The following is a 26,869-nucleotide window of genomic DNA, read 5'->3' as shown; positions in this document are numbered from 1 at the left end:
GCTCGTAGAAACTCGCTGCTCCGCACAGTTCAGGACTCATGATTCGTACCTGACTCACAGTTCACAGGCAGCTCACAGCTCACTCGCTCCCTTTCTCTCCTGGCTTTATTTTGAAGGAAGCGGGAGTTCATTCATTCTGTACATAATTATTTTATTCTAATGGTGCACTGTTGAATGTTAGAATATTATTATTTTTACACTATTGTTTAGGTTATTTAAATGTTCTATTTGTGCACAGTTTCATACATTTTATTATATTTTTGCACTGTTTCGCACTGAATGTTAATTTATTGGCTGTTTGGGAATTTGTTTTGGCTTTGTTTTTTTTTTGTTTTGGCTGGTTATTTGAATTTATTTAGAGAGAAAGAAAGAAAAATAAATGTTTCGCCTTGGAGACTTCTAGATTTTTAGCCTTTTTCACAATGATTTGGGACGTGGTTTGGAACTTGTTCGTACATTCCATGGCGCGTACACTGGGTGATTGATTCAAGTGACTCGAAAACCCGATTCACTTTAGTGAGTGACTCATACAAACTCGAGTCCGTAAAAGGAATCGAGTATCCCTTCACTATTCAACACGCACTTCTAAGAATTGATTGATAGTAAATATGTATACCTCTTGTTAGCATTACTGTAACTTTCCCATCACAGAGCCCTATGTTACAGGCGTATTTTCCACATCATTCATAGTATGTGTTGATGTGACTGGTGTCTTACTGGGTAATAAAAAAGGGTGTGATGGGTTGATTCACACAGGCTTCATCAGCCAGTGCTGAGCCATATGGCTGTAAGACATTCTCGAGGCACTGACTTAATTGTTGAACTCATTTGGGGAAAGAAAAAAAAATGTTTTGCCATATTTGTTCAACTTTTTACATCCTTTCTTTGTTCCAGTTTTGCAGTATTGAGGCATTGAATCACACACACAGAGGGGCACCAGTCTGAGCACTTCAGAACCATATGGTTACCAGATTAAACCCTTAGGATGGTGGTGAGATTTAGGGTGTGTGCAGTAAACATATGGCTCACAATGATAAATGCCCACAGGAAAAAGCTGAAGTGCCCTGTTAAAGATATTCTTCCCCACAGTTGTCACCCTCTCTGTGGCACAGAGCTGTGATATATACTCCTACTCTTGCCTCAGACAGAGTGAGCCATCATGCCAGCTTGTACTGCGTGGATTGGAGGAATGTGTCATGCATTGGGCTGTGGCCAGATAGAGCAGCGACAACTCAAGTAAATCTTTGTCAACTCCGTCAACACACTTTTCAACAAATGACACAAGCTAGCTGTCAAACCCTGAGTGATGCAAATGAATTGCTTTTTGGTTCTTTTGGTTTTGGTTGCTGCTCAAAGTGACATGTTTCAAGTCAAGTCAATAATGGTGTACATATGATGTGACCACAAACCTGTCATCAAAGCACGAGGTCTTCTCCACAGCATGGGTGCAGCCAGGAAAGTCTTATTCAAGTGTAGTACAACAGTGTGAGGTTATGCTGTAGTGTTTAAGTCATCTGCGGTGGAAATGCTTCAAGCCTCATTAGACACCCTAAAAACAGAAGATAACTGCAGAACATATCACCTTGAGAGTCTCTCATGGCAGCACAGCAGCGTAATAAGTGCTACTTAAAGACTTTTTCCTTTTTGCAAGCTGTGGGACTTTGGGCTGTCTGTCCTGTAAGCTAGCCAGTCAGCTAAGGCCACTGAAATATTTCAGCAACTACTGGAAAAGTTCTCATGACAGAAGGTGGAACAGTTATGTTAGGCCCTGTGAAAGCTGCACAGAATGAAGCCTTGTACAGTTAATCTTTCCTGACTCAGTTCCCTTCAATGATCCAGCTTATGTCTCACAACACGATACTAAATATCTCTCTATCATGTACATGATGATGTATTTGTGTCACACTGCTGATTTAGCTGACAGGTTTTTGTTTAAGTGAAATACCTCAACTGATTCTGATTGTGTTGCGGTGAAACTTCACGTTCCAGCCTGTTCTTTCTCTGATGGTGTCACATGACTTCTTTGTGTCAAAAATCAAAGCCTTCAGCCTCAGTTTTCAATGCAGCCGTTGAACATAGACAAACTATATATTTCTATGTCAGATGATCCTCAGATGCACTCATGATGCAATGTGTCTTAAACCAAAACCACAACCTTTTCCTAAACCTAACTAGCTACTTTTAGCATCTAACCCTGACAGTGAAATTTAAGTAGCCTAAACCTAACTAACACAGTCCAACACAAGTCCAAGCCTTTGCCACTGCTGCCTGTTAAGGATGGAACCTTGTGTGTTTCTCAGGGATGCCACAGGTTTTGGCAAAGTGGCAGTTTATTGATGTCCTGGGAATGAAAGCGGACTAACGGCTTCTGAGGAGGAATTATAACCATTTAAATTGTGTCCAATGAAAGTTCTTAAGCCTCTGCTCTGCTAATTTGTTCATGCACAAATGGCAAAAATGTTTTGCATGTGATATAAACTCAAAGCCCTATTTTGCTTCAATAGAAAATAGTGCTGCGACCACAGCTGCAAAGTTTCCTTCTTGATTCATCCAACTTTGAGCCACTTGGAGATTGGATGGTCTGGCCAAACAGCAGCGTGTTTGAAATTGAGAAATAGTGAAGTGTGATTCTTAAAATCTTGTGCAAATCTTATCAGATTTATCTGCAGCGGTCGAAGTGACTGTTTTTAGACTCCAGTGCTCCAGTGTCACTCAGTGTCTGGTTTAGTAATAAAAAGAGCTTTCCAAGTAGGTGAAACTTTCAGCCGCCATGAAGTCCTTTTTTTATCTCTTTGCTGATACACACAAAGCCACAAAGCCCAGTTTTACAGACCATGCACAGACTACATCTGCAGTAGTGCCAACAATGGATTCCATGCACTGTTTTACAGCTGAGAATTGAGCAGATATGACGAGTAATTATCCTCATTTGGTGTAAAACAGAATGAGGAGACAATGCTTACTGTCACCCTCTAGGTATTAATGATCTTTAGTGGTGCTAATATGTCCATTTCTGTCATTTGTATCCCCTTCCCCTCTATTTATCTAGGTTGGTGGTTTGTCAGTACAGCAGAGGAGCAGGGCTGGGTTCCAGCCACATACCTGGACTCCCAGAATGGAACTCGAGATGATTTGGATCTGGGCACTTCCAGGACCGGGGAAGGTTTGTACACACACACACACACACACACACACACACACACACACACACACACACACACAGACACACACAAACACAACGTTATTAGATTCATAAAACACAAAAAGACATAAATAATCCCTCTGGCAGACTTGTTATGTGAGAAATGTCTGCATGGAATAGGCTTCACATCTCGGTCTCACGCTGAAAAAGTTAGACTCACATACACACCTCCAGTCACACATTAGGAGCCTTGGAGACCACAGTCGCAGCACCACGGTGAAATGGTACCAGACAGCAGCCAAAGGGGTTGCAATATTTTGGCACCACAGAAAATTCCTTTTAACTCCCCCGGGAGGCTGCAACGCTTGCAGGAGCCTCATTTTGTTGTGACCCTTTCCTCTTGAATGTTTAGTCTGACTGCTAGGATGGAGCATTTCAACACAGTGTCAAAACCCCATTTCTGCTTTCAGGCCAAAGGAATCCAATAGAGATACATATCGTGCAACACAAGTATGCACATATGTCTGCTTAGAAAGACCAACAAAACTCTAACTTGTATGCACGCAGTGGTGTATTGTAATAACAGGGTGGTGAAATTAAGATTGATTAAGTTGTATGTGGCCCCTGGATTCTAACAAACATCTTCCACCGCTCTTGCAAGCCTCCATGCTTTGGTGGATTGTGTACATCCAGCAAAACACGTACACAGAACCCACTCTGCCAGAATGATGACAGCTCCTGCACAGCTGCCACAGCCAGTGTGATTTTCTGTTCTCACTCTTCTGTTAGTTACTTTTCCTCTCACAAAAACTTGCACACACTTAACCAGTGTTGACAGTGTCCTGAAAACATATCCTACAATTCTGGATTCAGGAGATAAAATAACCACATATGGAGGTATGGATTGTTTATCATTAGAATAGAGTTCTTAAGAATATTGAAACAACTACGTTTTATTCCACCCCCCTAAATGAACAACTCAATAACAATGACTTCATGCAGCTTTACTCGTTGTTTCTGCCAGTTATGAAAACATTTTACCAACCCAAACAGATGGAGCTTAGGGCGATATTTCAAAACAGAACACTGAACGAAATAACAGAGACGAGGTCTTTTTCCTCCAGTTTTGGCCTTAAATAAGTTGCCATAAACCAAGGCTGTACATATAGAGTCAATGTGGCCACAGTGTCATGACATTTTTAATGAATGGGTTCCTCTTAAGCTCATAATACAACTTCCACCAAGTTTCACAAAGTTCAGATTACGACCATTGTCAGGTAAAATGAAAAGTATTGATGATCGTATTATAATGGCACCTGGCAGTGGGTGGGATATATGAAAAGATTAGCTCCCATAAGGATTTGACAATGGCCCAATGGTGATAGCTACATAGCTGGGTCACACAGCACAGCTGTTCCCAGTCCGCAGTGGGTAGAACGTACAGAAGCGGTCTAAGGAAGGAAAACAGATGGACCGGCATCAAGTGCCAGCTGACGTGGGCAGTGTGATGCTTTGAGCGATGTTCTGCAGGGAAACCTTGAGTTTTGCCTTTATCCTGGATGTTATTGGCATACACCACTCACTCAAACTCAAAGTAAACTCCGTCAGAGAATCAGCTTTGACAAAGGCGTCCTTCAGCAGCAGAATAATGTACCCTTCCACACTATAACAATGGTTCTGGAATGGTTTGAGGAAGACAACAATGAGTTTTGGGCATTTGATTTGGTCATCAAATTCTCCAGATCAAGCTTCTGTGGGATTTGCTGGAAAATCTGATCCATGGAAGTTCCACCCCGTAACTTAAAGGACATTAAAGATCCTTCTATTCCGATGGCTTCATACTGGATACCACAGCATAGCCTCAGAGGACGGCTGATCAGTTTCATCTCACTAACTAACAGACAGACAATGAAACAAATTCCAAACCTTCACCTCAGTGCTTGCCTCAGTGAAGGCATGACTTCACCAACAGCTCACAGTAAAGTTTTTTTTTGGTTTTGTTTTACAGTTATTCGACATTGCTTTGCATTAAAAGAAAGAAATATAGTATAAAGCCTTTTCTGGGTCTAGAGGAAGAATTATAAATTGCTTAAACTGTTAACAGCTCACTTGCATTGTGGGTAATATAAACACCAGGTGGAAAGATGGCAGTTGTGGAATAAAAAAAAAGAAAGAAAGCAGTGCTTAATCTGTATTTTCCAGTCACTTAGATCTGCAAAAACAGCAGCGTTTTTAAAATACTTGTTGGATAGAAGACAGAGAATCCCAAATGTTGGTGAGAATACGTAATTGCAGGGAAACACAGCGGCAGACATGGGTGGTCAGAGTCTCATTAATTTTCATTAATTTTGTTGGCAGTGCCTGAACTCAGAAGTACACGTATATATACCCACACTCCCCCATTTTCCTATTAGTCCCAGTGTCTTTGTCATTGCACACATCGTCACTTCTTATTGCTGATCTTTCCCTTTAAGCTTCCTATCGCCTCATTTTCTCCCCGCGGTCTGTAACCTAATACCACTGACAGCTCGGCCCGCTGGAGAGGAACAGAAAGGCGCAGCCCTGCTGAAATGACCTAAAAATAACATTTCCTTTTGTGAGTTAGCTGATATTTCAATTAAGAGGCTAACGGGAGAAGGGTGGCGCTCGGTTGGATGGATGGTGAGTCAGAGAGTAATCAAAAGGGAGAGGATATGACAAGTAGCAGAGGTACACAAGCAGAGGATAGAGGACGGTAAAGAGATAAGAGAGCATAAGACGAGAAGCTGAGGGAAAGAGGAATTAGATTATACAGTCAAAAGACAGAGAGAAGACAAGTGTTGTCTCCATCTGCCCTTCCCCTCATTAATGTGCTTCCTCTCCTTGTGGCCTCTGAGAAGACTGAGACTCATCACTTTCTGAGGGCTGCTTTATCATACAGTCTTTGATCTAATTAAAGGTGAAAGAGGTTAGGAGTTCAGCACACATCAGCTGCCTAATGTTTACAGCTTGTCACAGGTACAAATCTATCAGTGAGCAGCTTTTATCGGTACAAATATGATATCAGCTCACCTGCGCAAGGGTCTCAAGCTCTTTCTTTATATGTTGCCTGGAAAACAGGAAATGGGTGTAGCAATTTATTTTGACATGTTCAACCATTAAATGGAAATAAAATAATTAAGGCAGAAACAGAGTTTGTTCAGTTTTAAGCAGCTTTAAAGTGAATATCTGGTCTGAGCTCCTTTATCCTCCAACACAGCCTGAACCCTCTCAGACGAGCTTTCTGTCCTTTCTTTAAGGAGTCTTCAGGAATAGTTCTCCAGGCTTCTTGAAGGACATCCCAAATCTCTTCTTTGGATGTCGGCTGCCTTTTGTTCCGTTCTCTGCCAACATGATCCCACACTGCTTCAGTAATGTTGAGCTCCGGGCTCTGGGGAGGATTCATCCCTCCATCAGACCTGCTGCCACTGATTTTCAGTCCACTTCTTGTGTCATTTGGCACAGCTCAGCCTTTTCTCCCTGTTTCCCTTCCTTGAGAACGGCTTCTTGACAGAAAACCCTTCCATGGAGACCATTTCTGATGAGGCTTTGGCACAGACACTTTCATGGTGTCCAGACAGAGGCTACGATTGGCTTATCCTCCACTAAAATATTCCGTACTGAAAACTTAGTCCATTCACAAGCACCCAGAGGGAGAGGTGATGCTTCCACAGTATGATTCAGTAAACTCCAAATAGCAAATATTTAGTTTTGTAAACTGTTTACCCTTGAGCGCCAGAGACTCACATCGGGCAGTGATAGATGTGTTAACTCACACTAGACTTTTTGATCTGTCCTTCTGCACAGCGAAACTGTTTGATTTAGCTGAAGTTTGTGGGAAAGTACACACTGAAAACCCTCTGCTGACATGTGTTTAAAACAGTTCTAGTGTAGCACTCTTCTGCTTGTCCCAGTCAACACTGCACCCAGATGATCACTAAATAAACACGCCAGTGAAATAAGGAAAAACCTGCCTGCTATGACACTCAGTTTACATGCCTGTCAGGGGCAGTTATGGATGTAGGAAGGTTAGGTATGTGCTATATGGTGTTCTGCTGCATTTACACAGTCAAACGTTAAAAAAGTGCCTAAAAAAGTATTAAAATAGAACGTCCTCAAAACTAGATATGTGCTATATATTTAATATGCATCAAATAGCTGGGTTTCAGTCATTATGATGACGCGTGTAGGTGGCACGAGTTCAGATGGAGGGCAGGAATTAAAAATTGAGAATATGGAGGAAACAGTTGCAGAAAGTCCATTTTGTACGGATTTAGAGCCAATTTCGCGACAAAGTTACAAACAAATAATCAACAAATATGTTGGACGTGACCCGTATCTCATGAAGATGAGTGACTTTTCGGCACCACCTAAAGATTTGCCGACAATCGAGTCTGTTGACATCACAAACTATCTGGTCCTTCAGACATCCTACTGCACCAAACAGCAGATGAAAGCACATAAAAGTCTGGAGGCATATCATTATATCATTTTTAGTCAGCGGGTGGGTCCACAACCTCGGTACCAAACAGCTCCACGATGGTTATCGTTCGGTCATCGCCAGGGTGAGTGTTTGTTCTTATGTTGTTTTACGTGTTAAGATGCTAGCAGCTAGCAGCTAGCAGTAACGGCTATAATGTCAACAAACATGCAACGCATCTTTAACGACGACGTTAGCCTGACAGTCCTTTATGTTTCATGGTAAACCACTCTCAGAGACAACCACTACCGGTAACTTCATAATCATTACTAAGTAAATGAGCATTTAACGACAAACTAAAGCTATCTAAACACAGCCACAAAAACCAAGTTAGCGAGCTAACATGCCTCTGACGAAGTGGCTGCTGCAGACATTAGCAGTCGCTGCTCCTCCCGACCGCTGACGTAGGTTTAAAATCCACTTTTTACGGCGTTGTTCTGTGAGCTTTTTACATTTCTCACCTTTGTGAATGACTATCTTCGGTACTTTAAAAAAAACAAAAACCTTTTCCTTTTCATGGTTAGAACGATTAGAGCAACCGTAAACCACACAAAACAGGCCTTTTTTTCAGACGGCAGATCCTCAGTTCACTTCCTGCCCTCCATCTGAATTTCCCGCTCTTGCAACGCAGCAATGTGACGTCACGTGAAAGCAACCTGCACATCCTTTACAAATCATGCAACATGTAATGGATGGCTGAAATCTCAGCTAACTGAATGAGGATTTTTACGCCCACAAATAAACGCTTCATGTGCTGTGGTGACTTTTAGTGTTTGAAGCTATTTTTTTTGTTACTAACACCAGTTATTTTGTATTTCTTCACTTTGCTAATCCAAGCTTTTTACACTAACTCATCACTCACTTGTTTTTTTTTTGTTTTTTTTCTCCTTTGTTTGCTTCCTCTCATCATCAGTTACTAAGAGACGCAAAGCCCACCTGAAGAGGCTGGACCGCCGCTGGACCCTCGGCGGTATGGTTAACCGCCAGCAGAGCAGAGGTGAACACGCACACAGAGCACACGGCTACAGTACGTTGCCTTCAGGGATGAGCCTGCACAAACCATGAAGAATCCACATGTCTGATCTAATGTCTACTTCCAAATTTAATAAAAACTATTGAACATGTCATATAGAGACACGTCAGGTTGCTTTTAAACATTATAACTACCTTGTTCTGCTAACTATCTGGAGGTAAATGTTTATAGATCTCACACTAATATGTTTCCAGACATTATTTCCATGCAAGAAAAACTGGCTAATATCTCAGTTATAGACACGATAATCACAAAGCATTTAAAAACTCTACACTCCTCGCAGATAGTAAACAAACAAGCGTACAGTACCCCTGCCGAGCCCCTCCCGTGGCTCCCGTTTCTGCGGTGCTTTCACATTTTTCTGCAACCACATGGTAAACAACTTTATTTACGTCCTCACTACTCCTCCGACAACAACTCGTCCCAGGATCCTGCCAGGAGCCACATATTGGGTGGCCATGAGTCAGCTCTGACAGTAAAATCTTGATTCCCACTCCATCTAAACATGCAGCGTTCCTACGCTCACACTGAGCAACAAAATAATTGGACTGCATGAAGGTTATTTGGCCCCTACAGCGTAAAAGCAGCATGTTTGATGACCACTCAGGCCTGGGAATGTAAATGATTGTGTAACAGGGTTGTTGCTTAAGTAGAACAAGCTCCCTTACTTTAAAAACGCTGTTCATGACTTAAGCATTTTTCTTTTCTAAACAAGAGAACATGATTTTTTGTTTTTGCAGAATGGCGGACGCCAGTAGTTTTGTCGTGTGATGTTTTCTTTAATACTGAGAGAGACATGAGTGTATGTCTGAGGAGAACACAAACCTAACTTCTCTCTGGGGGAGTTGGCTCCTTCTGGCCATCAGTAAGGCACCTGTCTGCGTCTGGGATTAGTCATGTTTTCCAGAAATAACATGTTGTTTATGGAAGCTGTACCTGAACTTGTGTGAGCTCTCTGAAACCTCTAAAACACTCGTTGTGTCTCATTATCAAAATATAACCTGATCAAACTGGCACCCCCCCACAAAGCTGATTTAGGATCTCAACCAGGTGATGACTTAGTGGCTAGAAATATCAAAGGATTGATGAATGGACTGAAATTTTAAACACATGAAGCCTATACAGTAGCTTTTCGAGGTAACAGTTTCATCCAGGTCTGTGGGAATGTTACCAAAGCAGATATATCTTCCAGAACAGTTAGTTAGTGGGGTTACATGGCACTGAAAGGATAAGATAATTGGCTAAATTACAATAAGAATGAGTTATTAAGTGCATGTAGACACCTTAATCTGACAAGAAATTGGATCGGATCGGATTATTCGTGATCGGATTAAGACCCCGAGATAACTCGGTTGAAAGTAAAAATAAACCTGCTTGTAGACGGTGAAGCACGTGGTGAATTACACTTTGCGTTCTGCGCATGCTCGAGATTTTTTCCCGGGGTCGTGAACCAGAAGTCAAAGGAGACGATATTACTGTTGTCGTCGGAAAGAAACAAACAACGCGATGGAGAATGCGCCGTTGTGTATCACGTTTGTGCAATAAGCAGCTCATCACAGACTAAATGTAGAGGGACGTAGCTTCATCTTGCTCTTCGTTCTCCATCTTTCTCGAATGCCTGAGTTTGTTGTTGTTGTTGGTGGTGAAGAGATCAACAGGAAGTGGCTCTGATTCCATTCATTCACCGCCATATATCCAAGGATGATTACCCTTGCTCAACTCAGTCTTATTGTAATTTAGCCAATAATCTGATCCTTTCAGTGCCATGTAACCCCACTGAGTGAGGCTCGGTCTGAATGAGCTGATGGAAAGTGTGGCAACAGCCCCATCAGCAGACTGGTTTTAATCACATGAGCCTCCGCCACTGTAGAGCTTCTAGATGAGTCAGCCGGCTAGCTGTCGCCACCAGAGAATGAGAAACCTTTTCTGAGGCCTTGTTCTTGAGTTCCACCTCGTTTATAACTTTTATTGGGTAGTGCTTCGGTCTCAGCTCACACTCTGCTGGTACTTTATTCAAAGTCGGGCTGTTGTTTTGTAAAGGGCGATTCTGTATGACTTTCTTTATAATGTTTCTGCACCTCTGGGGGTGCATCAGAACAAGTCCATCAAGCACAATGTTCCTTCAGTTATTGCACAAAGAAAAGTAGCGTTAGGTTGTGACGTATTTACCTTCCACCAAGGAAGTGATGATGGATACAGCTTGTTTCTTGGTATGTTTACTCAAAATATTATGGATGGATTTGTATGAAACTCTTAGCAGAGGTGGGCTATGTTCCACATTATGTTAGCTCCTGTCTCATTCAGGCCTCCCACACGAAAGGCTCAGGCTGCTGTGATTGGTCAGCTGGTTCTTCAGACGTGGTCCAAAGCGAGAGACTTGCTCGTTCTTTGTGAAAAACCCCAACAACATGTTCTCCTCAAAGAAAGTAAAAGCTTTGCAGCTGCAAACTGCCTTGTAGAAACTCATTGTGTTTCGGTGCTGTCTGTTGGTTTCCTTAGCTGGGAAATTGTTTTTGAATTGGCTCTATGTGAATGAATTGGATTATTTTATAAATAATTATGATTACAATGAATTGAATTCCAATTGGCTTGAATTTGACTTTATTATTTAAGTGCCTTGAGATGACATTTGTTGTATTTGGCGCTATATAAATAAAAATGAATTGAATTGAATTAAAACTGAAGGTTTAGAGGAAATATGTTCAAAGTGACCAAACTCCAACTGTCACATGGGGAACGGGAGGTCCAAGGAGGTTTATGGGGTCAAGCACTTCCTTTTTGTGCCAACATAGCCATTAGCAACATTTTTGTGTATTTATAAAGATTATATGTGAGCACAGAGCGTATGAGAGAAGCAGATAGAGGAAAAGGATGCAGAATACAAACAGGGCACGATGATGTAACGAATATGTTAATTAACTCTGACATATTCTAATAACATTTGGGCACTTATTAAAACACTTTGAGCAGACACCACTACCCACAGGACTCGCTGTGTGTCCCTCAGACACCAGAGGACACCTGCCAGGATTCACACGTGCGCGTTCCAGGTGTGAACAGTCTCACTTCTCATTCACTGTCAGGCATTGCGTCCTTGTGATTCCTGCTGTGTCACACATCCAGAAACGTCCTCCAGCTTTGGATAAGATTAGATGCAGACTTTTAATATTGCTTTCGTGAATCATCCTGGATCGGTTGCTGTTTTTCCATCATCAAAAATAGTTTTACCATGAAAGCTGCAGCTGCACTGAGGTCACATCCAATGTAGTTGTTGTGGATGTTCCAACATTTCTATGCACCACCACTCAGCATCTGCATTCTGTCCAACTACTGTATGCTGGCCGACACATGAAGGCCTTGGTATGCTACTCTGTAAGCTATCGGCCAATCCGACTCCGTGGTCACGCAGAGGCTATTAATCCTTTCGAAGTTCTCCGTGGGGATGTCGGATACGCAAGGCAATTCACCTCCCGATCAGCAGGCGTTGCTACGCTAGACGACCCAATCTCGCGACGTCTATCGTGAAAGTCGTTGATTGATTGTTCACCTTCCGGCTCCGTTCCACTCCTCACAGTGAACGATGGCGACCGAGAGAGAAAGACTGTTGGTGGAGTTGGAGCTTGTTGATATTCAAATGCAAATAATTTTGACCAAATGTTGACCAGCACACAGTAAACTCTTTCCAAAATGGCGGTGTTGTTGTTGTGAGAGGAAGGAGCTAAACCGGAAAAGTGATTCTGTAAATTATGTTGTTAGCCGACCAATCACAACCCTTGCGGTCTCCGCGAGCGTCTCCAGGAGGGTCTCCAACAACAGAGAGGGCTCTGCGTGGCCTTTCCCTGACGACTGTAAATCAGGCTTGAGTCTCAACCCAGTTCAGCTGTATGTGGCTGATTCACAACGTGTTCATCTTCTGAAATCTCTCATCCTCCTCCTGTTCCCTTCTTTGCTTTCTGAATCCAGACATCACTGTCTCTGCCTGATAAGATAAGAGCAGGGTGAGGGTGATTGTGCAGCTCTGTGCAGAAACTTGACATATAGAATGATTTAGGAGCAAAAATGAAGGCTGATCATAGGAGATTTAGGTCCTCCGATGTGTAATCCCCTAATGGAGGAAAACAGACGTGCACTCTGCAGCCCTCTTTGAGTTAGAGATCCTCTCCTAAATTAAATTAGAGCACATCTCCTGTGTTCAGACGTGAAGCCAGGTCGGGGTGTCTTGTGATCTCTGGAGGTGTTGACTGACAGAAAACCGGCCTCAGCAGGGGGAGGGGGAGGGGGGGGGGGGCCCGCTGCTCCGCTGCAGTCATCGACGTTAAGTCCCTAATTTGATTTGTGGAGTCCTGCTGGCCGCCCACTCGGCTCACCGCTCTGTCCCTGCAGTGTGACGCCGGCACCAGAAGGAGAGGAACGCACATGGACAGCTCATGAAAACAAACACAGATGTAATTGATAGATGTGATTAAGTTAATCTTTGATCTTTTATTCCGTCCCTCTGGAACCTAAAACACAACATGATGCGTGTTGTCTGTATTTGAACACAGTTCCAGAGTCTCTGTTTGTGCATCAAACCCACATGTAGCATTACAGATTCTTGTTTAAGCCGTCTCATTTGCTGTTCCCTGTCCATCTGCAAGTACTCACCACAGTCTTCTCACACTGGAGCGCACACATGCTTTGTGAGCCCACATTCAGGGCCAGACGTTTCATCCTGCTCGACATTACTGCCCTCAGCTGCTCCACAATGACAGGCAGGAGAAGATCTCGAATCCCTACTGTCTGCTGGAAATTCCTCACCTACATTAAAATGAGGGAGCCTAGGCACACGTGTTATCCTTTCCTCTTACATTTCCTTTCACTGTCTCATTTCCTTCAGCTACCTAAGGTTACAGACACTCCTGTTCACCTCAGTTCTCAACTATTCTCCACACGTTTACACCCATTTCCTGTCACATCTCACCGAGGGGATGCTGTCTGAATATTCTTCTCACCCACTGCTGGGAGGCTTGGTCTGACCCATCAGCCAGTCCTTCTCTGCTTCCTCCTTTTTTACTTTGTGTCCATAAATCCCCAAACCTCCTCCTGCTCTCCATTAAGTCCATCCACAGATTTCCTCCCCTACAAGGTCTTGGAAGGAAAGCAGAGCGTGAGAGAGGAGTGTCGGTCAGTTAGGGATCAGAGGAGGGAGATCTGGATCCAAATGTCTTATCTCTGTCAGGGAAGCCTTATGTAGGCCCCCTGATTGAAGAGGAATATCCCCTCAGGAGAGATGAATGCTGGATCATTTCAGATGGCTTGAATGAACTCCAGCATGGAAAGGAGGCAGTCAGCCGCTGGAGAAGGTTCGACCACCAGAGGGAGCGGGTTGTCTTGTTGTGTGGGACAGAGGCTGGAAGGTTGGGTTTGGGTTTAAGTAGGTCACATGAACAGCCCCCCCCACCCAAAAAAACAGAAAAACTATCAGTGGTGATATTTTCTCTCACAGTTTTGTCTTTGCTTTTCTTCTCTTCTCTCATGGCTCTTCACCTCCAGAGGAGAAGTACGTGACCATACAGCCATACAGCAGTCAGGGGGCGGATGAGGTGAGCTTTGAGAAAGGGGTCACCGTGGAGGTAATCCAAAAGAACCTGGAGGGCTGGTGGTACATCAGGTGAGTCTGCTGTTCATCAGAAGCACACAGAACCCAAACAAGTCTAAAGGCATTTTTATTCAGCGCTAATGTCAAAGTGGATCCTCAGAGAAATGTGAGGCTGTTGCTTCGTGATCAAGGCAGAGGTTTCCTGCAGAAGAGACCGTGAACATATGCTGCTCTGCACAGATCTAACAGACTGTGTGTGTCTGTGTGTTTACACACATGTGTGTCGTTTACTCAGTCGATGTGGAGTTCCTGACAGTTGTTTGTTTCCTTGTTTCCCTGGTGGGGTGTAAAAGCACAGCTGATTACTATCACGTGCTGCTTTGTGGCATCTCACATTCATGCCTATGAACACGTGAGCACAAATACAGAGTCCCTGTAAGCTTGGATAGTTGTTGCGTTGCGTACTCATGGTTTGTTGCCTCCTCGGCGTCACTGCAGTGCTTATTGTGTCACTCGTGAGTTATTAGATAATCCTCCAGATGTACCTCTGAGTAACGTTGTTCTCAGTTGGCCCTTTTGTTTGCAGTGAAGTCCTGATTTATGTGGACAAAACAATGTTTTTCTTTTTTTCTGTTGGGAGCTCACTTGTTGGATTTTATTACACGTGGAATTACCAAAAATATTGACATTTTTACCTATTTATAAGTCATTCGAGTGCAGTGAAAGTACATTTAAGCTAATTCACCGTAGTGTGTACATTTATGCTACTTTATTCTTTAACTCCGCATCAGTAATCGAAATAATTGGGTTTTCAATAACAATACTTTTATTTTCTGGTAATAATTGCATGCTGGTACTTTAATTTAAGAAATAGATCTCAGTACATCCTCCACCACTATTTCAGTGGTTCAATTTAGGAAGAAAAGACCAGCTGGAAGTAGATTGATGAGAATCACAGAACAGAAGCTAAGGGTCAATGAAGAAAATTACCTCTCTTTTGGTGAAACTGTTTAGTTTGAACACTTTTAGTAATGATGCAGGGGAAAAACCTTTGTTTATTTTGTATATTATTTACTCACAGATACTTAGGAAAAGAAGGCTGGGCCCCGGCCTCCTACTTGAAGAAAATTAAAGAGGACTTTTCGCCCCGCAAGAAGACCCTGACAGGCCCCGTTGAGATCATCGGCAACATCATGGAGATTAGCAACTTGCTGCAGAAGAAGTCGGTCAGTGAGAAGGACATCCAGACAGACGGAGAGGGTAGCACCACACCGGAGCGGCACATCTCCAAGAGTGAGATCAGCCTGCCAATGCCCTATAACTCTGAAATCAACGCCGAGACGGGGAGGAGGCTGAGCGCCGGCCGGGACACCAACAGTCCGTGTCTGGGAATAGCGGCAGCAAGTGCAGCCCTGAATGAAAACAAAGGGAGAGGAGAGCCAGGGTCCCCAGCTGTTGCAAGAGTGGCCCCGCACAGAGTGGAAATTGGTGAGTTTAGTTGTATGGTAGCAGGTAATTTAACCTTTCACACCAGTGAATAATGCAGTAAATGGATTTCAGCAGAAGGGGTCTTTCTATGAAAAAGTAAGACATGTCATTTTCTTTTGTGTAGGCTTTGGAGCTATAGGTAAGCCATATGCTGCTGGTGTATCTAATGGTGGTGGTGAACTAAGATAACGTACACTTTGTCATGCTAACATGTGTGGAAATCTAACCTGGGGATTTTTGTGACTTTTCATTTCACTTACAAACTAAAAATCATGTGGCAAGTTTCTGCTTTGCAGTTTACTTAAGAGGAGTCCATTTTAATATGCATGCTTCTGTTTTTCAGGGTCTCCAAATCTGAGGCAAAAACCTCCCCCGAGAAGAGAAACCAACTTGGTAAGAACTTCATAAGCCTCTGCAGCAGCACCCGAGAGGGCCTTATGTCACATGGTTACGTGCTCAACCGAAACAAGTTAAAATCACAGAAAAGATTCCAAAGAAAATGTAACCGCACAAGATAAGAAGAGGACCAGAAAGAGAAAAAAGTACTAATTGGCTTCCTGGTTACTGTGACAGTTGCATAGCAACCATTAAAGCACAGTATATTTCCAGTCTGTTTTTGATGATCTGTAACTATGTGTATATATGTTATACATGCTGTAATAATAATATATTACGAGTATATGAAGACATAAACTGTAGTTTTAAATGACTGAAGATGCTATGTCTTTTAAATGAATACATCTGACAAACTATTATATCTCTCACCATTTGTTGCTCAGGGTTTCCAGTTGCCCAAGCCACCAGAGCCCCCTGCTGTGGAAGCAGAGTACTACACCATCGCAGATTTCCAGTCCTCCATCTCTGATGGCATCAGTTTCCGTGGAGGACAAAAGGCTGATGTAAGGGGGCAGATCTGCAGTGTTGTCACTGTGATGAGACGGAGCTTATTGCATGTGTATGTCAGCTGAGTTCTACCAGATAGACAGGAACGCTGAGGCAAGATGCAGCCTTCAACATGCTTTTGGATGTAATGATGTAGATATAATTTGCTCAGCAGAGTGTCGGGTAGAAAGATGAAGATAGCAGTACGGATATCTTCAGGGCTTTTGGAAGTTATGCTGAGCTGGCAGCTCTAAAGTCAGCGCTAACGTGTAGCATGTTGCTATAATTCAGCATGTTTTTGTTAATCTCGTCACTTCACCCCTAAGCCTCAACTTAAAGTTCCAATGAAGCAGCTCTCAGAGTCATATTAATATTCTGCTTAACTATCTCTCATGTGTAGGTAATAGAGAAAAACCCAGGAGGTTGGTGGTATGTGCAGATTGGAGAGATGGAGGGCTGGGCCCCCTGCTCGTACATCGACAAGCGCAAGAAGCCCAACCTCAGCCGGCGGAGCAGCACTCTCACCCGACCGAAAGTCCCACCCCCGGCTCCGCCTGTCAAAAAAACAGACCCCGAGGAGGCTCCCCCTCCAACTAACTCTGCCTCCAAAGCTGCAGAGCCTCCTAGCAGGCCGGTGTACGAGGAACCGGAATACGATGTTCCTGCAGTTGGATGTGAAGGCGAGTCTGACACAGATTTTTTGAAGACTGAGCGTTCCCAAGATGCGAAGACCAACAGCGTGGTCAGTGACAAGTTCCGCAGCGCCCCACCAACAAGCAAGGCCTCGCCTCCCGTCTGCAAAGCGTCCCCCGTTTTCTCTCATCGAAGAACCTCTTACAGGTCTGTAGAGGAGGTTGGCAAAGAGGAATGTATCTACGAGAATGATGGCTTCAGGTCAAGCATTGGCCTCGAGGGAACCATAGCTAAAGTTTCGAGTGTGCCCAACTCCCCAAGGAGCTACCATTCCTCCACAGTCCCACGAAAACCCTCTGGATCCTCGCCTCTAGCTGGTAGACCCATGAAAACCATGACACCAGAGATGAATCGAAGAAGTCAGACGCTGGGCAGACATACAAGTATCAGCCTCAGGTCTCAGGACAACAGCCCCCACTCCTCATCAGATGAACTGGGAAGAGGCCCAAAGAAAAGTCCCGCCCTCACCCGGGATGTTGAACAGAGAATAGGCCAGAGCCCTTCCACCAGACCCAAGCCATCTGTTAGACCGAAACCTCTCCTTACCAAGTCAGAGCCCCAGAGCCCTGAGAGGATGGACATCAGCTCCCTGAGACGGCAGCTGAGGCCTACAAGTCAGTTTCGACATGGCCTCAAACCTTCTCGTGGGGATGACTCTGAGACGGCCTCTGTCATCTCTTCAGAAGACTCGATGTGTTCACGCAGTACCTCAGATCTGTCTTCTGTTTACTCCAAAGGGAGTCGTGGTGACTCCGACGTGGAAGGTCCCACTCTCTACCGATCCCTGGATGTCTACAAGAAGGTCCAGGACTCTGAGATTAGCTTTCCAGCCGGGGTGGAAGTTGAAGTTCTAGAGAAACAGGAGAGTGGTTGGTGGTACATCCGCTGGGGGTCGGACGAGGGTTGGGCTCCCTCATACTACCTGGAACCCGTCAGGCAAGTGGGAGATGCTGGAGGGTTGGAATCAGAAAGACAAGGGAATGGTGGGAGCAAGTCCAACAGCCTGGAGAAGAACGAGCAGCATGTTTTGGCCCTGAATAACATCAATATTCAGGGCCTGACTCAGCAGAATCAAGGTTTGAGGAGGAACTCTCCACCGATTCCGTCCAAGCCTCCCGGAGGCTTCTCAAAACCATCTAATATGGTAAACGGAGGTGTTCGGATGAGGAACGGGGTGCGGCAGGTGGCAGTTAGGCCTCAGTCTGTATTTGTGACCACATCACAGCCAGCTAAGGACTCACACTATATGACAGGGTCCTTGAGGAGAAATGAGTCACTCGGCAGAAGCGATCACTACGGCTCCGGCTCTGCCACTCTCGGTGTCCGCCGCAACGCCTCTTTCAGCACCGTGCGGCCACATGTAGTCGTTGAGAGTCAGACGAGGCCTGCAGAGCGCTCCAGTCTGGGCTCCTCTGGCAGCGCATTCAGCACAAGCAATGTCCAAGACGCTCTCAGCAGAGTTAACCAGCGCAATGGCATCCCCGTGTCCACAGTGCGGCCCAAGCCCATAGAGAAGAACCAGATGATCCACAACAATCTTGGCAGGGATGTGTACGTGTCCATTGCTGACTATCGTGGTGATGAAGAGACTATGGGTTTCACTGAAGGCACCTGTCTAGAAGTTCTGGAGAGAAACCCCAATGGATGGTGGTATTGCCAGGTGCAGGACAGCCTGCTTCCCCGCAAGGGCTGGGTCCCCTCCAACTACCTAGAGCGGAAAAAATAAAACCAACCACACACCCTTCCTCCACCCCTTATCCCAGCTCCCCCTTATGATGTCTCCAAAGAGACAATGTGTGACATCGCTCCTTAAGAATGTTACCCTCAACCTCCCTTAAGCAATATGTCCTCGATAATGTACGTTTAAGAAAAGGCTGATTGCGAAAAGAGAGGTGTTTTAACCCCGTGAGAAAAGACACTTTTAGTGCTGGTTTACTAAAATGTACACAGAAATGAGTGTAAAGATTTAGATATTTTGCCAGGGAAGGCGAGGCAGAGATGTGAAGTTGGTCACCATTGAAAAAGGAAATTTTTGAGGAGAACAGAGATATGAATGGCAGCGATAGCCTCTTGAGGAGGTCTGCATCTTGTAATACAGAAGCTGAGCAGGGTAATGGCTATGCTTACTCCTGCCCATCACTGACTATGATGGCCAATAAGTGCCTTTTGTATTTGATCACCTGAATGGAGATTTTAAAAGGCGGATGGCAAAACTTTAAATAAACCAAAACTTTTAGAGTGCCATAGTCCTACGAACACCAACACGAGTACTAACATAACCAGTTAAGAACTCCACTATTGAATCCAAACACAGTGCAAAGTGGTCTAATTGGTCCAAAGCACAGATTGAAGAACAGACTGAGATTTAAGGGCCTGAAGTCATCAGAGGATTTATTTGTTTTAAGGTTCAAACAAACTTTATTTAGTTTCTATGTTCATGTTTCAGTATTTCGTGTCAATGAAAGTTTTCCTTAGAGAATTATTTCTGCTTTCTTGTGACATCTGTTTTCCAACCACAGCCTAGTATTTGAAACGTTGCCTCAAGTGACTCTGAAGGGTGCTTTTATTAAATCTGATAAAGTGGCTTAGTTTGTTTTATAGATTCCCTCAAAATGTGCTGATAATATCTTTAAATCCAGATGCAACTATTTGGGAAAAGCAAATGTATGTAAAAAAAAAAAAACAACCTGTGAAACTTGAAAGGAACAGTTAGATTATTATCGAAGTAAAACCACCTCCTGTATGGAAAGGAAAAGATCTCAACAAATGATTAGTTTACAAAAATCTGTGTTTCCTGTCGTGTTTCAACTCCAGGAAAAATTTATCTTTTGAATTATTTTGTGTTGTACACTTATAATAGAAAAGGTGCTGGAAATGGGGTGAAATAAGTGAACCCCAGGAACATATTCACATTGCATTCTGCCCAAAATGTGACCAAGAAATAGAATTTCATTGGGATTTTTCTTTTTGTGATTTTACTATTTATTTATGCTAAAAGTAATAATGTGTTCATGAAGGTTTCTGAACTAAAAAATAAATCCTAACAGCTCCTGGAAGCACTTGATATATACGTGTATCTTTTTTTCCCCAGAATTATAGATCCAGAGAAACAGGAAGTAAAAAAATAATAATAGAGATTATTTCACAGGAGATTAAATCATTTTGGACTATTCATTTCAAACTTTAGCCTTCTTGTTGGATTTCATACATGATACGAGATCATATAAAACTCACTTAAAACTATAACAAATCTCCCAAAAATATCAAATCAGAAATTAGAATTATGAAAAAAATGGCTGATGTTCAAGACTGCTGAAATACATTTTCTAATGTGTGAACTCTGTATGAGGCTGATTTTTTTTTTTCATGATGTTTCTGCTGGACAGTATCATAGTATTAAACAAAGTACAGTACCTGCTAGATTGCAGTTATCTATTTTAACAAAACCATATTTGTTTTTTGTTTGTTGCTCTTTGATCGCACAACGACAATAATGAGGAATGAAGTGGTTCTGTTTTGTGAAATTAGTGCACTTTAAAACTGTTTTTATGGTGCATTAATGTAAAGATGCAGTAAATACTCAGCACATTATTTATTAAACACGTTTTCAGCTCTAATGAGAGCTCAAAGTTTTTGACGGGAGTATCTAAGTGACGTCAAACGTGTCGCTGTACGTTTGTGTGGAATTGGCGACCCCATGTGGTGGTTAAGCGGTACTGCAACCCAATTCACCCACGTCCCACCTCAGTGCAATATGAAATGCACTGCTGGTCAGTGAGTCTCCCTAAAAACTGTACAGAAATTGAATTATGTATTTCTTTCTTTCTTTTTAAATCTCAGTGCAGCTAAAAGTATTTTTGTATCAGGATTTATTTTGTATTGGGCCATAATTTATTCTTTTTTTGGGGGAAAATCAATTTTTTTCTCGATGCTGTGTGCTGCAACTTTAGCAAATCACGGGCACTTCCTTCATCTTTATTGTGCTTTACATAATGCCGGATTAAAACATATTTATTATTGCATAGTTTTATTGCTTTTCATGGTTTGACAATCAGCATTTTCACCTTGTCAAAAGACTTCATGTCCTTCTCCAAACTCCACAGAACGAATAATTCTGCCAGAAGAGTCAACAAAAGCTTACAGAAATCTGCAAATAATGAATTAGCAGATATTATGTGGATCTTTAATTATAGATGAAGCATTGGGATGCTGATAGGGCCCCTCCTCCTTTGAGACGAAGGCATTATGTAAATGTGTTGAATCACTGAACATTTTTGCTCCAGCACATATTACAATTGCATATTGCTTTGTTTGATCGAGCTGAACTTACTTGCAAGGGAATCTTTGTGTGTCGAGCAAACATTTAGATGTGCAGCACCTGTTTTTATCCATGCTTTTAACTTCATTCTTTTGTCCTTGTTTTTATGCTTGCTTTTCTGAAATGTACCTGTGAGGAAACGTGCAATAGATAAAAACGCATCACCCTTCAACGAGAGGAGAGACATTGCCGGTGTAGAAAAACACGAACATAAACCGGGAGCGGACGCCCCGGTCAAACTGCCAGTCATTTCAAATGTGTCATTTTGATGTCTGTATACAAGCAGATGTGGAAGGCCCTTAAAGCTTGGGAGGAATCGTTGGACCAAAGCAGCCGTCCGTGACACCTCACGCTCTCCTGGCGTGAACACGGGGGGTCTCTGCTGTGGACGGTGGTTTGTGAATGAAATGGCAGAAACCCACTGACCCACCCTGCAGTCACATCACATCCATCTGGGACCTTCTCCACACATGGAGAGGCACGGGCCCGTCTTCTGGGGGCCTCGGCGGTCCCACTCTGAGCTGTCACGTTCGTGCCTGAATGGAATTTTGATAGTTTTTGTCTTGTTTTTTTTTTCTTTTGTTTGTTTCCCCCCGGGAATGCGTCCCCCTCTCTCCTCCAACAGGAATGTCTCTTTTGACATTTACCCCACCGCTGTCAGACCCAGTCAGACTTTTTCTCGCCAAATCACCACAGCCAAGGTGACATTTGGAACCGTTGGTGACGGCGGGCGCAGTGACGTCGACAGGAGAGTCTTAGCGGTAAACAGGAGACCTGGGGGATGAATCATCCTTCAGGTCGTTTGAGTTCAATCCATCAACTTCCAGAATGTACCCCAGACATAGAAAACTCTTTGTTTTTCTCTTTGCTGATCCCCGGCTGGCCTCGCTGCTGTGTCACAGACGAATGTGTCATCGTACACAGGTCAGCACACACACTTCTCTGACTTCTTAGGCGCCATAACTCCCTTTTTTTCCTTTTTCAAGAGTTCAGAGTTCAACTCACCCGTAAATAATTAGACATTTTGAGGAATCGGCCTTGTTTGCTGTGTTGCTGAGAGTTCAAACGAAAAGTTTGACACCATTTCATTAAGCCTCTGATGGTTTGCACCTTCATCAGCTGAAGATTTGTGTCTTACCTGCAGTAGATGGTGGTCAGAGTGGATATTTGCCATCTGAAACACATCAAACAAAGTGTTACTGTGGCGTCAGACAGTTATTTACTGTGTCACTAATTTCTTAATTTCTTTTACACTTTGCTTCCTGTTTGGACCAAACAAACCCTGTACGATGTGTTCCTGAGGCACATTCACAGGAGCTCATCACTGGATTTCTTTCAGCCAACTCTCAGCAACATTTGACGACACGTCGGTGTCTTTTATTAGACACACTTTAGTTTTCAGGTGGGCGTGTTTCAGCTGCAGCACTCTTAAACCTGCTGGAAATAGAATTTACAGAAGCGATATGTATTTATTTCTCTCCACCGGGACACCTGAGTTTGTTTCCATGCCAACGCAGGTTCAGTGAGGATGAGTCGTCGTGGTGAGGATATGAGTTTTTCCGTCATCTTCCCGGAGGCCAGCCGGGTGAGACAGCTTCGCTTGCCTCCACCCTGTGTTGCTCCTCGTTCTCATTTTATTCTGACAAAACGGACGGCGCCTCTGAGGCGTGAAGCACCTTCAGCTCCAGCCACATCTCTTCTATCTTCCTCTGCTTATTTCCCCGTCCCTCCTTCTTCGACACAGCTGAGCCACCTGTTCCCGCTTAAATTATCTGGATGTCTGTGGGTGTTTGTGTCTCTTGTAGCAGGATGAGATGGACTGTTTGCAGGTTGCGCTCGAGGAAGGTTGAAGGTCAAGATGGAGGCTTGTGTGAGCAGGATGCAGGAAGGCAGGAGATGGATCCGTGAGAGGATTCTAGGAGATGAAGTGACAGTGGGATGAGAGGAATTGTGTTTTAATGAGAGGGAAAGGGAAGGCTTTTTGGGAGCCCGTTTTTTCTACTTCTTCAACCCACCTTTCCGAAACGTCAGATTTAATGAGCTGCTGAATTTCATTACATCAAACAATCTTTTAATTGCAGAGCTTTAGATTTTTGGGGCTACAAGTGAGTCAAACACACTACAGCAGAGAGCTAGAACTGATGCTACGTCTGAGTTCAGCTTCGTTTTAGTTGGTGTCTTTAGATCCTGCGCTGCCCCGAGGTCGTGAGAGTTGAGCTGGAAAGTTTATGCGAAGAAGAAAGGAAAGAAAAGGCATCAAATAGTGGCTTCTTTGGGTCTTTCCTTTACTAATTCTTTTGTGTCTTTGTTGAGAAGACAACTGAATGTACACAGGTGTTACACAAGATAATGAGAGCTTTATTTGCGTGTAATGAAACACCCTTGAATTTTTATAGAGAGAGGAGATCAAAAAGGGCGTCAAAAGTCAACCGCTCTGTGGTGGAGCGATTACAAAGCTGATAAAGGAGGTTTTTTAGAAGAAGGAGGGGTAGGTTTGACAGCAGAGTTTTGGCAAGTGTGCAGGCGCAGGTGGGATGCATTCAGAGGGTGCTTTTGTAGGTTTTTAATTAATGTCTAATGTGAGAGTAGCAAAATACGAGCAGAGCTGCAGGGCCTCCTCTCAAGCAGTTTGTGGCTTTAAAAGAAAGAATCCAGTGAATAGGGAACGCTGATTATTTGTGTTGCTCTGAAAGCGTCCCGACGGTTGCTGGAGGCGCCGCTGGGCGTCGGCAGGAGGAGGCTGTGTCGAGGAACGAGGTGCACTGGCTGTGTCTCTGTGGCACGTTTCTTTGTCTCCGTTTGAATCCTCGTTTCCAATCAGCACAACGGCGTGTCTTAATTAAGCTCAGAGATTCTGACAATATCCAAGCGCCGGAGACCTTCTAATCAAGAGCACCGTGCGTGCTGCCTTGCTGCGTGGGAGCCTGAGCTCAGCCAGGGAGGCGGAGGCTGTAGCTGAGGGAGATTCATGCAATGCATGCGTGGGGCCTGTTTTTAGCCTCAGTCTTACTTTTGTGTCATGAAATTTGTCACCTCCCCGCTGTGGAGCGCAGTGTGCCAAAAAAAAAAAAGCACGAAGGCTCAACGCCATCGAGCTGCTGATGTGAAAACTTTGACAAATAACAACCACAGTAACAGCCACAGACCTTCAGTTGGACCAAGTGAGGTGCTATTCTTTAAGTTTCTCTTTTCTGTTGCCATGATTGTTATTCTAATTGTGTTTAACCCTCGATGGTTTCTTGTTTTCAAAAGATATGCCAGGATGAGGCTTTTTAACCACAGAACATCCCCACACTGAAAGCCCAGATTCCTTCCTGACTGGAGGCTTTCCGTGTGTGTGCATTGCTTTTGAAAACAAGGTATTTTCCTATCTGCCGTTTCACTTTGACAAGTCTTGATCCCTTTTTTTGTATCTTGTACATGTTTACATTGTAACTTGCATTGCCCAAAAGAGAAACAATATTAAATGTATTACCTTTGCTGTTTTAACCCGACTCCTTTTCATTGTCTGAGACGTGCCGCTGCAGACCCCCCCTCCCCCCCTTCCTCTCCTACTTGTCATCCATCTGAATGCCACATGGAAGTAATATTACAGATTGACACATTTGTCTTTATTGTGCGAGCCAGATTAAGTGAGTTTCGATGTGCAGGAGCAGAACAATCCAGCCGGTTATATATAGCAAGTCATGACTTATGAGAAGAAAGTGTGAGGAGGTTCAGAGCGATGAATGAAGATGAATGAGCTCTCACAGCAGCAGTTCCCACTAAGGAGAGACACAAATTTTTGTTCTCCTGTATCCACATGCATGCGTGTGTGTGTGTGTGCAGAGATTTATCACTTCTGTCCAGAGGAATGTAAAATATATACTCGCAGCTCTGTGTTGAGGCAGCAGCAAACCTTCACCTCGTAAAGAAAAGTTCAGGCTGTCATTCAGAGGCTTAAATTACCAACCTGTCATGTGTTAATAACTGAGAATAATCAGCTGAAATCTCTTCTGATAAAACTAGGTCTTATCCAGATATAAAAACATGCCAGTTGTGGATTGTTTAAACATCCAGCAACATGAAATGTTCTTAAATGAATTTTGACAGTTTGCACCCAAAATGTTTAATATTGTGTCACATCGATTTAATGAAGATTTTTATATTTCAGACTGGCTTCACAGAGCTTTAACAGTGTCGTAACGTTTCCTTCTCCCAACACTTGAAGATGTTCTGACACTGAGGACACCAAGTGATGGAGAGTTCCAGCTGTTATTCTGTCCCATTCTTCCTGCAAACACGTCTCCAGGTGTGCAGCAGCACGGGGTGGTGGTTGTTTCAGAGTTTGGGGACAGGTCAGGACTGCAGGCAGGCCAGTCCAGCACCCGTACCCTCCTCTTCCTCAGCCATGCCTTTGGAACGTGTGCAGAATGTGCTTTTACATGGTCTGCTTGAACAATGCACGGACGTCCCTGGAAAAGATGTGTTCTTGAAGGCAGCATATGTTGCTGTAAAATCTCAGTGAGCTTTTCTGCATTAATGCTGCCATCACAGAAGTGGAAATGAGCTTTGCTCATTCGGGCCCTGATCCAACCCCATACCATCCCAGAGCCTGGCTGCAGGGACTGGTTGCTGACAGCAGTCTAGATGTTCCTTTTGCTCTTTGCTCCATTTCTTCCAACAAAGATCTGGAACACTGATGGCTCTGACCACAGCACACGTTTCCACCGTGTAACGCTCCATCCCAGACGCCTCCGAGCCCAGAGAAGTGGACGCCTTCTCTGGACCAGGTTAACATCAGGCTTCTTCTCTGCACAGTAAAGTCTGTGAATGGAACTCTGGATCGTAGAGCTGGACAAAGGTTTCCCACAGTAATCCCTTGTCCATGTGCTTCTATCAGCTGTTGATGAATGAGGGTTCTTGATGCAGCGCCGTCTGAGGGATCAGAGATCACGGGGGTCCAGCTTAGGCTTGCTCCCTTGTCCTTTACACTGAAACGCCTCCAGATTCCTTGAACGCTTTAATGATATTCTGCTCTATAGAGGGAGAAAGCTAAAGGCAGAACACTGTCTTTATTACCTGGAATAATATCAGGGTACAAGATAACATACTCATACTTCTCCATTAGGTGGCACTCTTGAACCAGTCTTGCTTGGGTTTCTTCTCCCAAAGGCTTCAGTGTTGAAACGACAGACACTTTTTTTATTAGAATAGACCTGCACACTTCATACTCATAAGTACGATGACAGTGTGTC

The 26,869-nt window shown here is 43.8% G+C and overlaps 1 protein-coding gene across 6 annotated transcripts in view; it reads left to right on the top strand.

The window, feature by feature from the left end:
* The window catches only part of sh3pxd2aa (SH3 and PX domains 2Aa), a 118,006-nt gene extending 92,898 nt beyond the window's left edge, over window positions 1-25,108 (top strand). For 2 of the 6 annotated variants that reach the window (XM_075463350.1, XM_075463347.1), the window contains 8 exons: window positions 3,050-3,163; window positions 8,554-8,637; window positions 14,206-14,323; window positions 15,333-15,739; window positions 15,864-15,878; window positions 16,083-16,132; window positions 16,519-16,638; window positions 17,022-25,108. In XM_075463350.1, coding sequence (XP_075319465.1) covers window positions 3,050-3,163; window positions 8,554-8,637; window positions 14,206-14,323; window positions 15,333-15,739; window positions 15,864-15,878; window positions 16,083-16,132; window positions 16,519-16,638; window positions 17,022-19,040 — 2,927 coding nt within the window. In that variant the 3' untranslated portion in view covers window positions 19,041-25,108. The remainder of the gene's footprint in view (window positions 1-3,049; window positions 3,164-8,553; window positions 8,638-14,205; window positions 14,324-15,332; window positions 15,740-15,863; window positions 15,879-16,082; window positions 16,133-16,518; window positions 16,639-17,021) is intronic. The other 4 variants (XM_075463351.1, XM_075463348.1, XM_075463352.1 and 1 more) reach the window with 3 other exon arrangements.
* The last annotated feature ends 1,761 nt before the right edge of the window (window positions 25,109-26,869 follow it).

Source organism: Odontesthes bonariensis, chromosome 4 (genome assembly GCF_027942865.1).
Source record: "Odontesthes bonariensis isolate fOdoBon6 chromosome 4, fOdoBon6.hap1, whole genome shotgun sequence".
Classification (NCBI taxonomy): domain Eukaryota; kingdom Metazoa; phylum Chordata; class Actinopteri; order Atheriniformes; family Atherinopsidae; genus Odontesthes; species Odontesthes bonariensis.
This window is presented reverse-complemented; position numbering and strand designations above follow the sequence as displayed.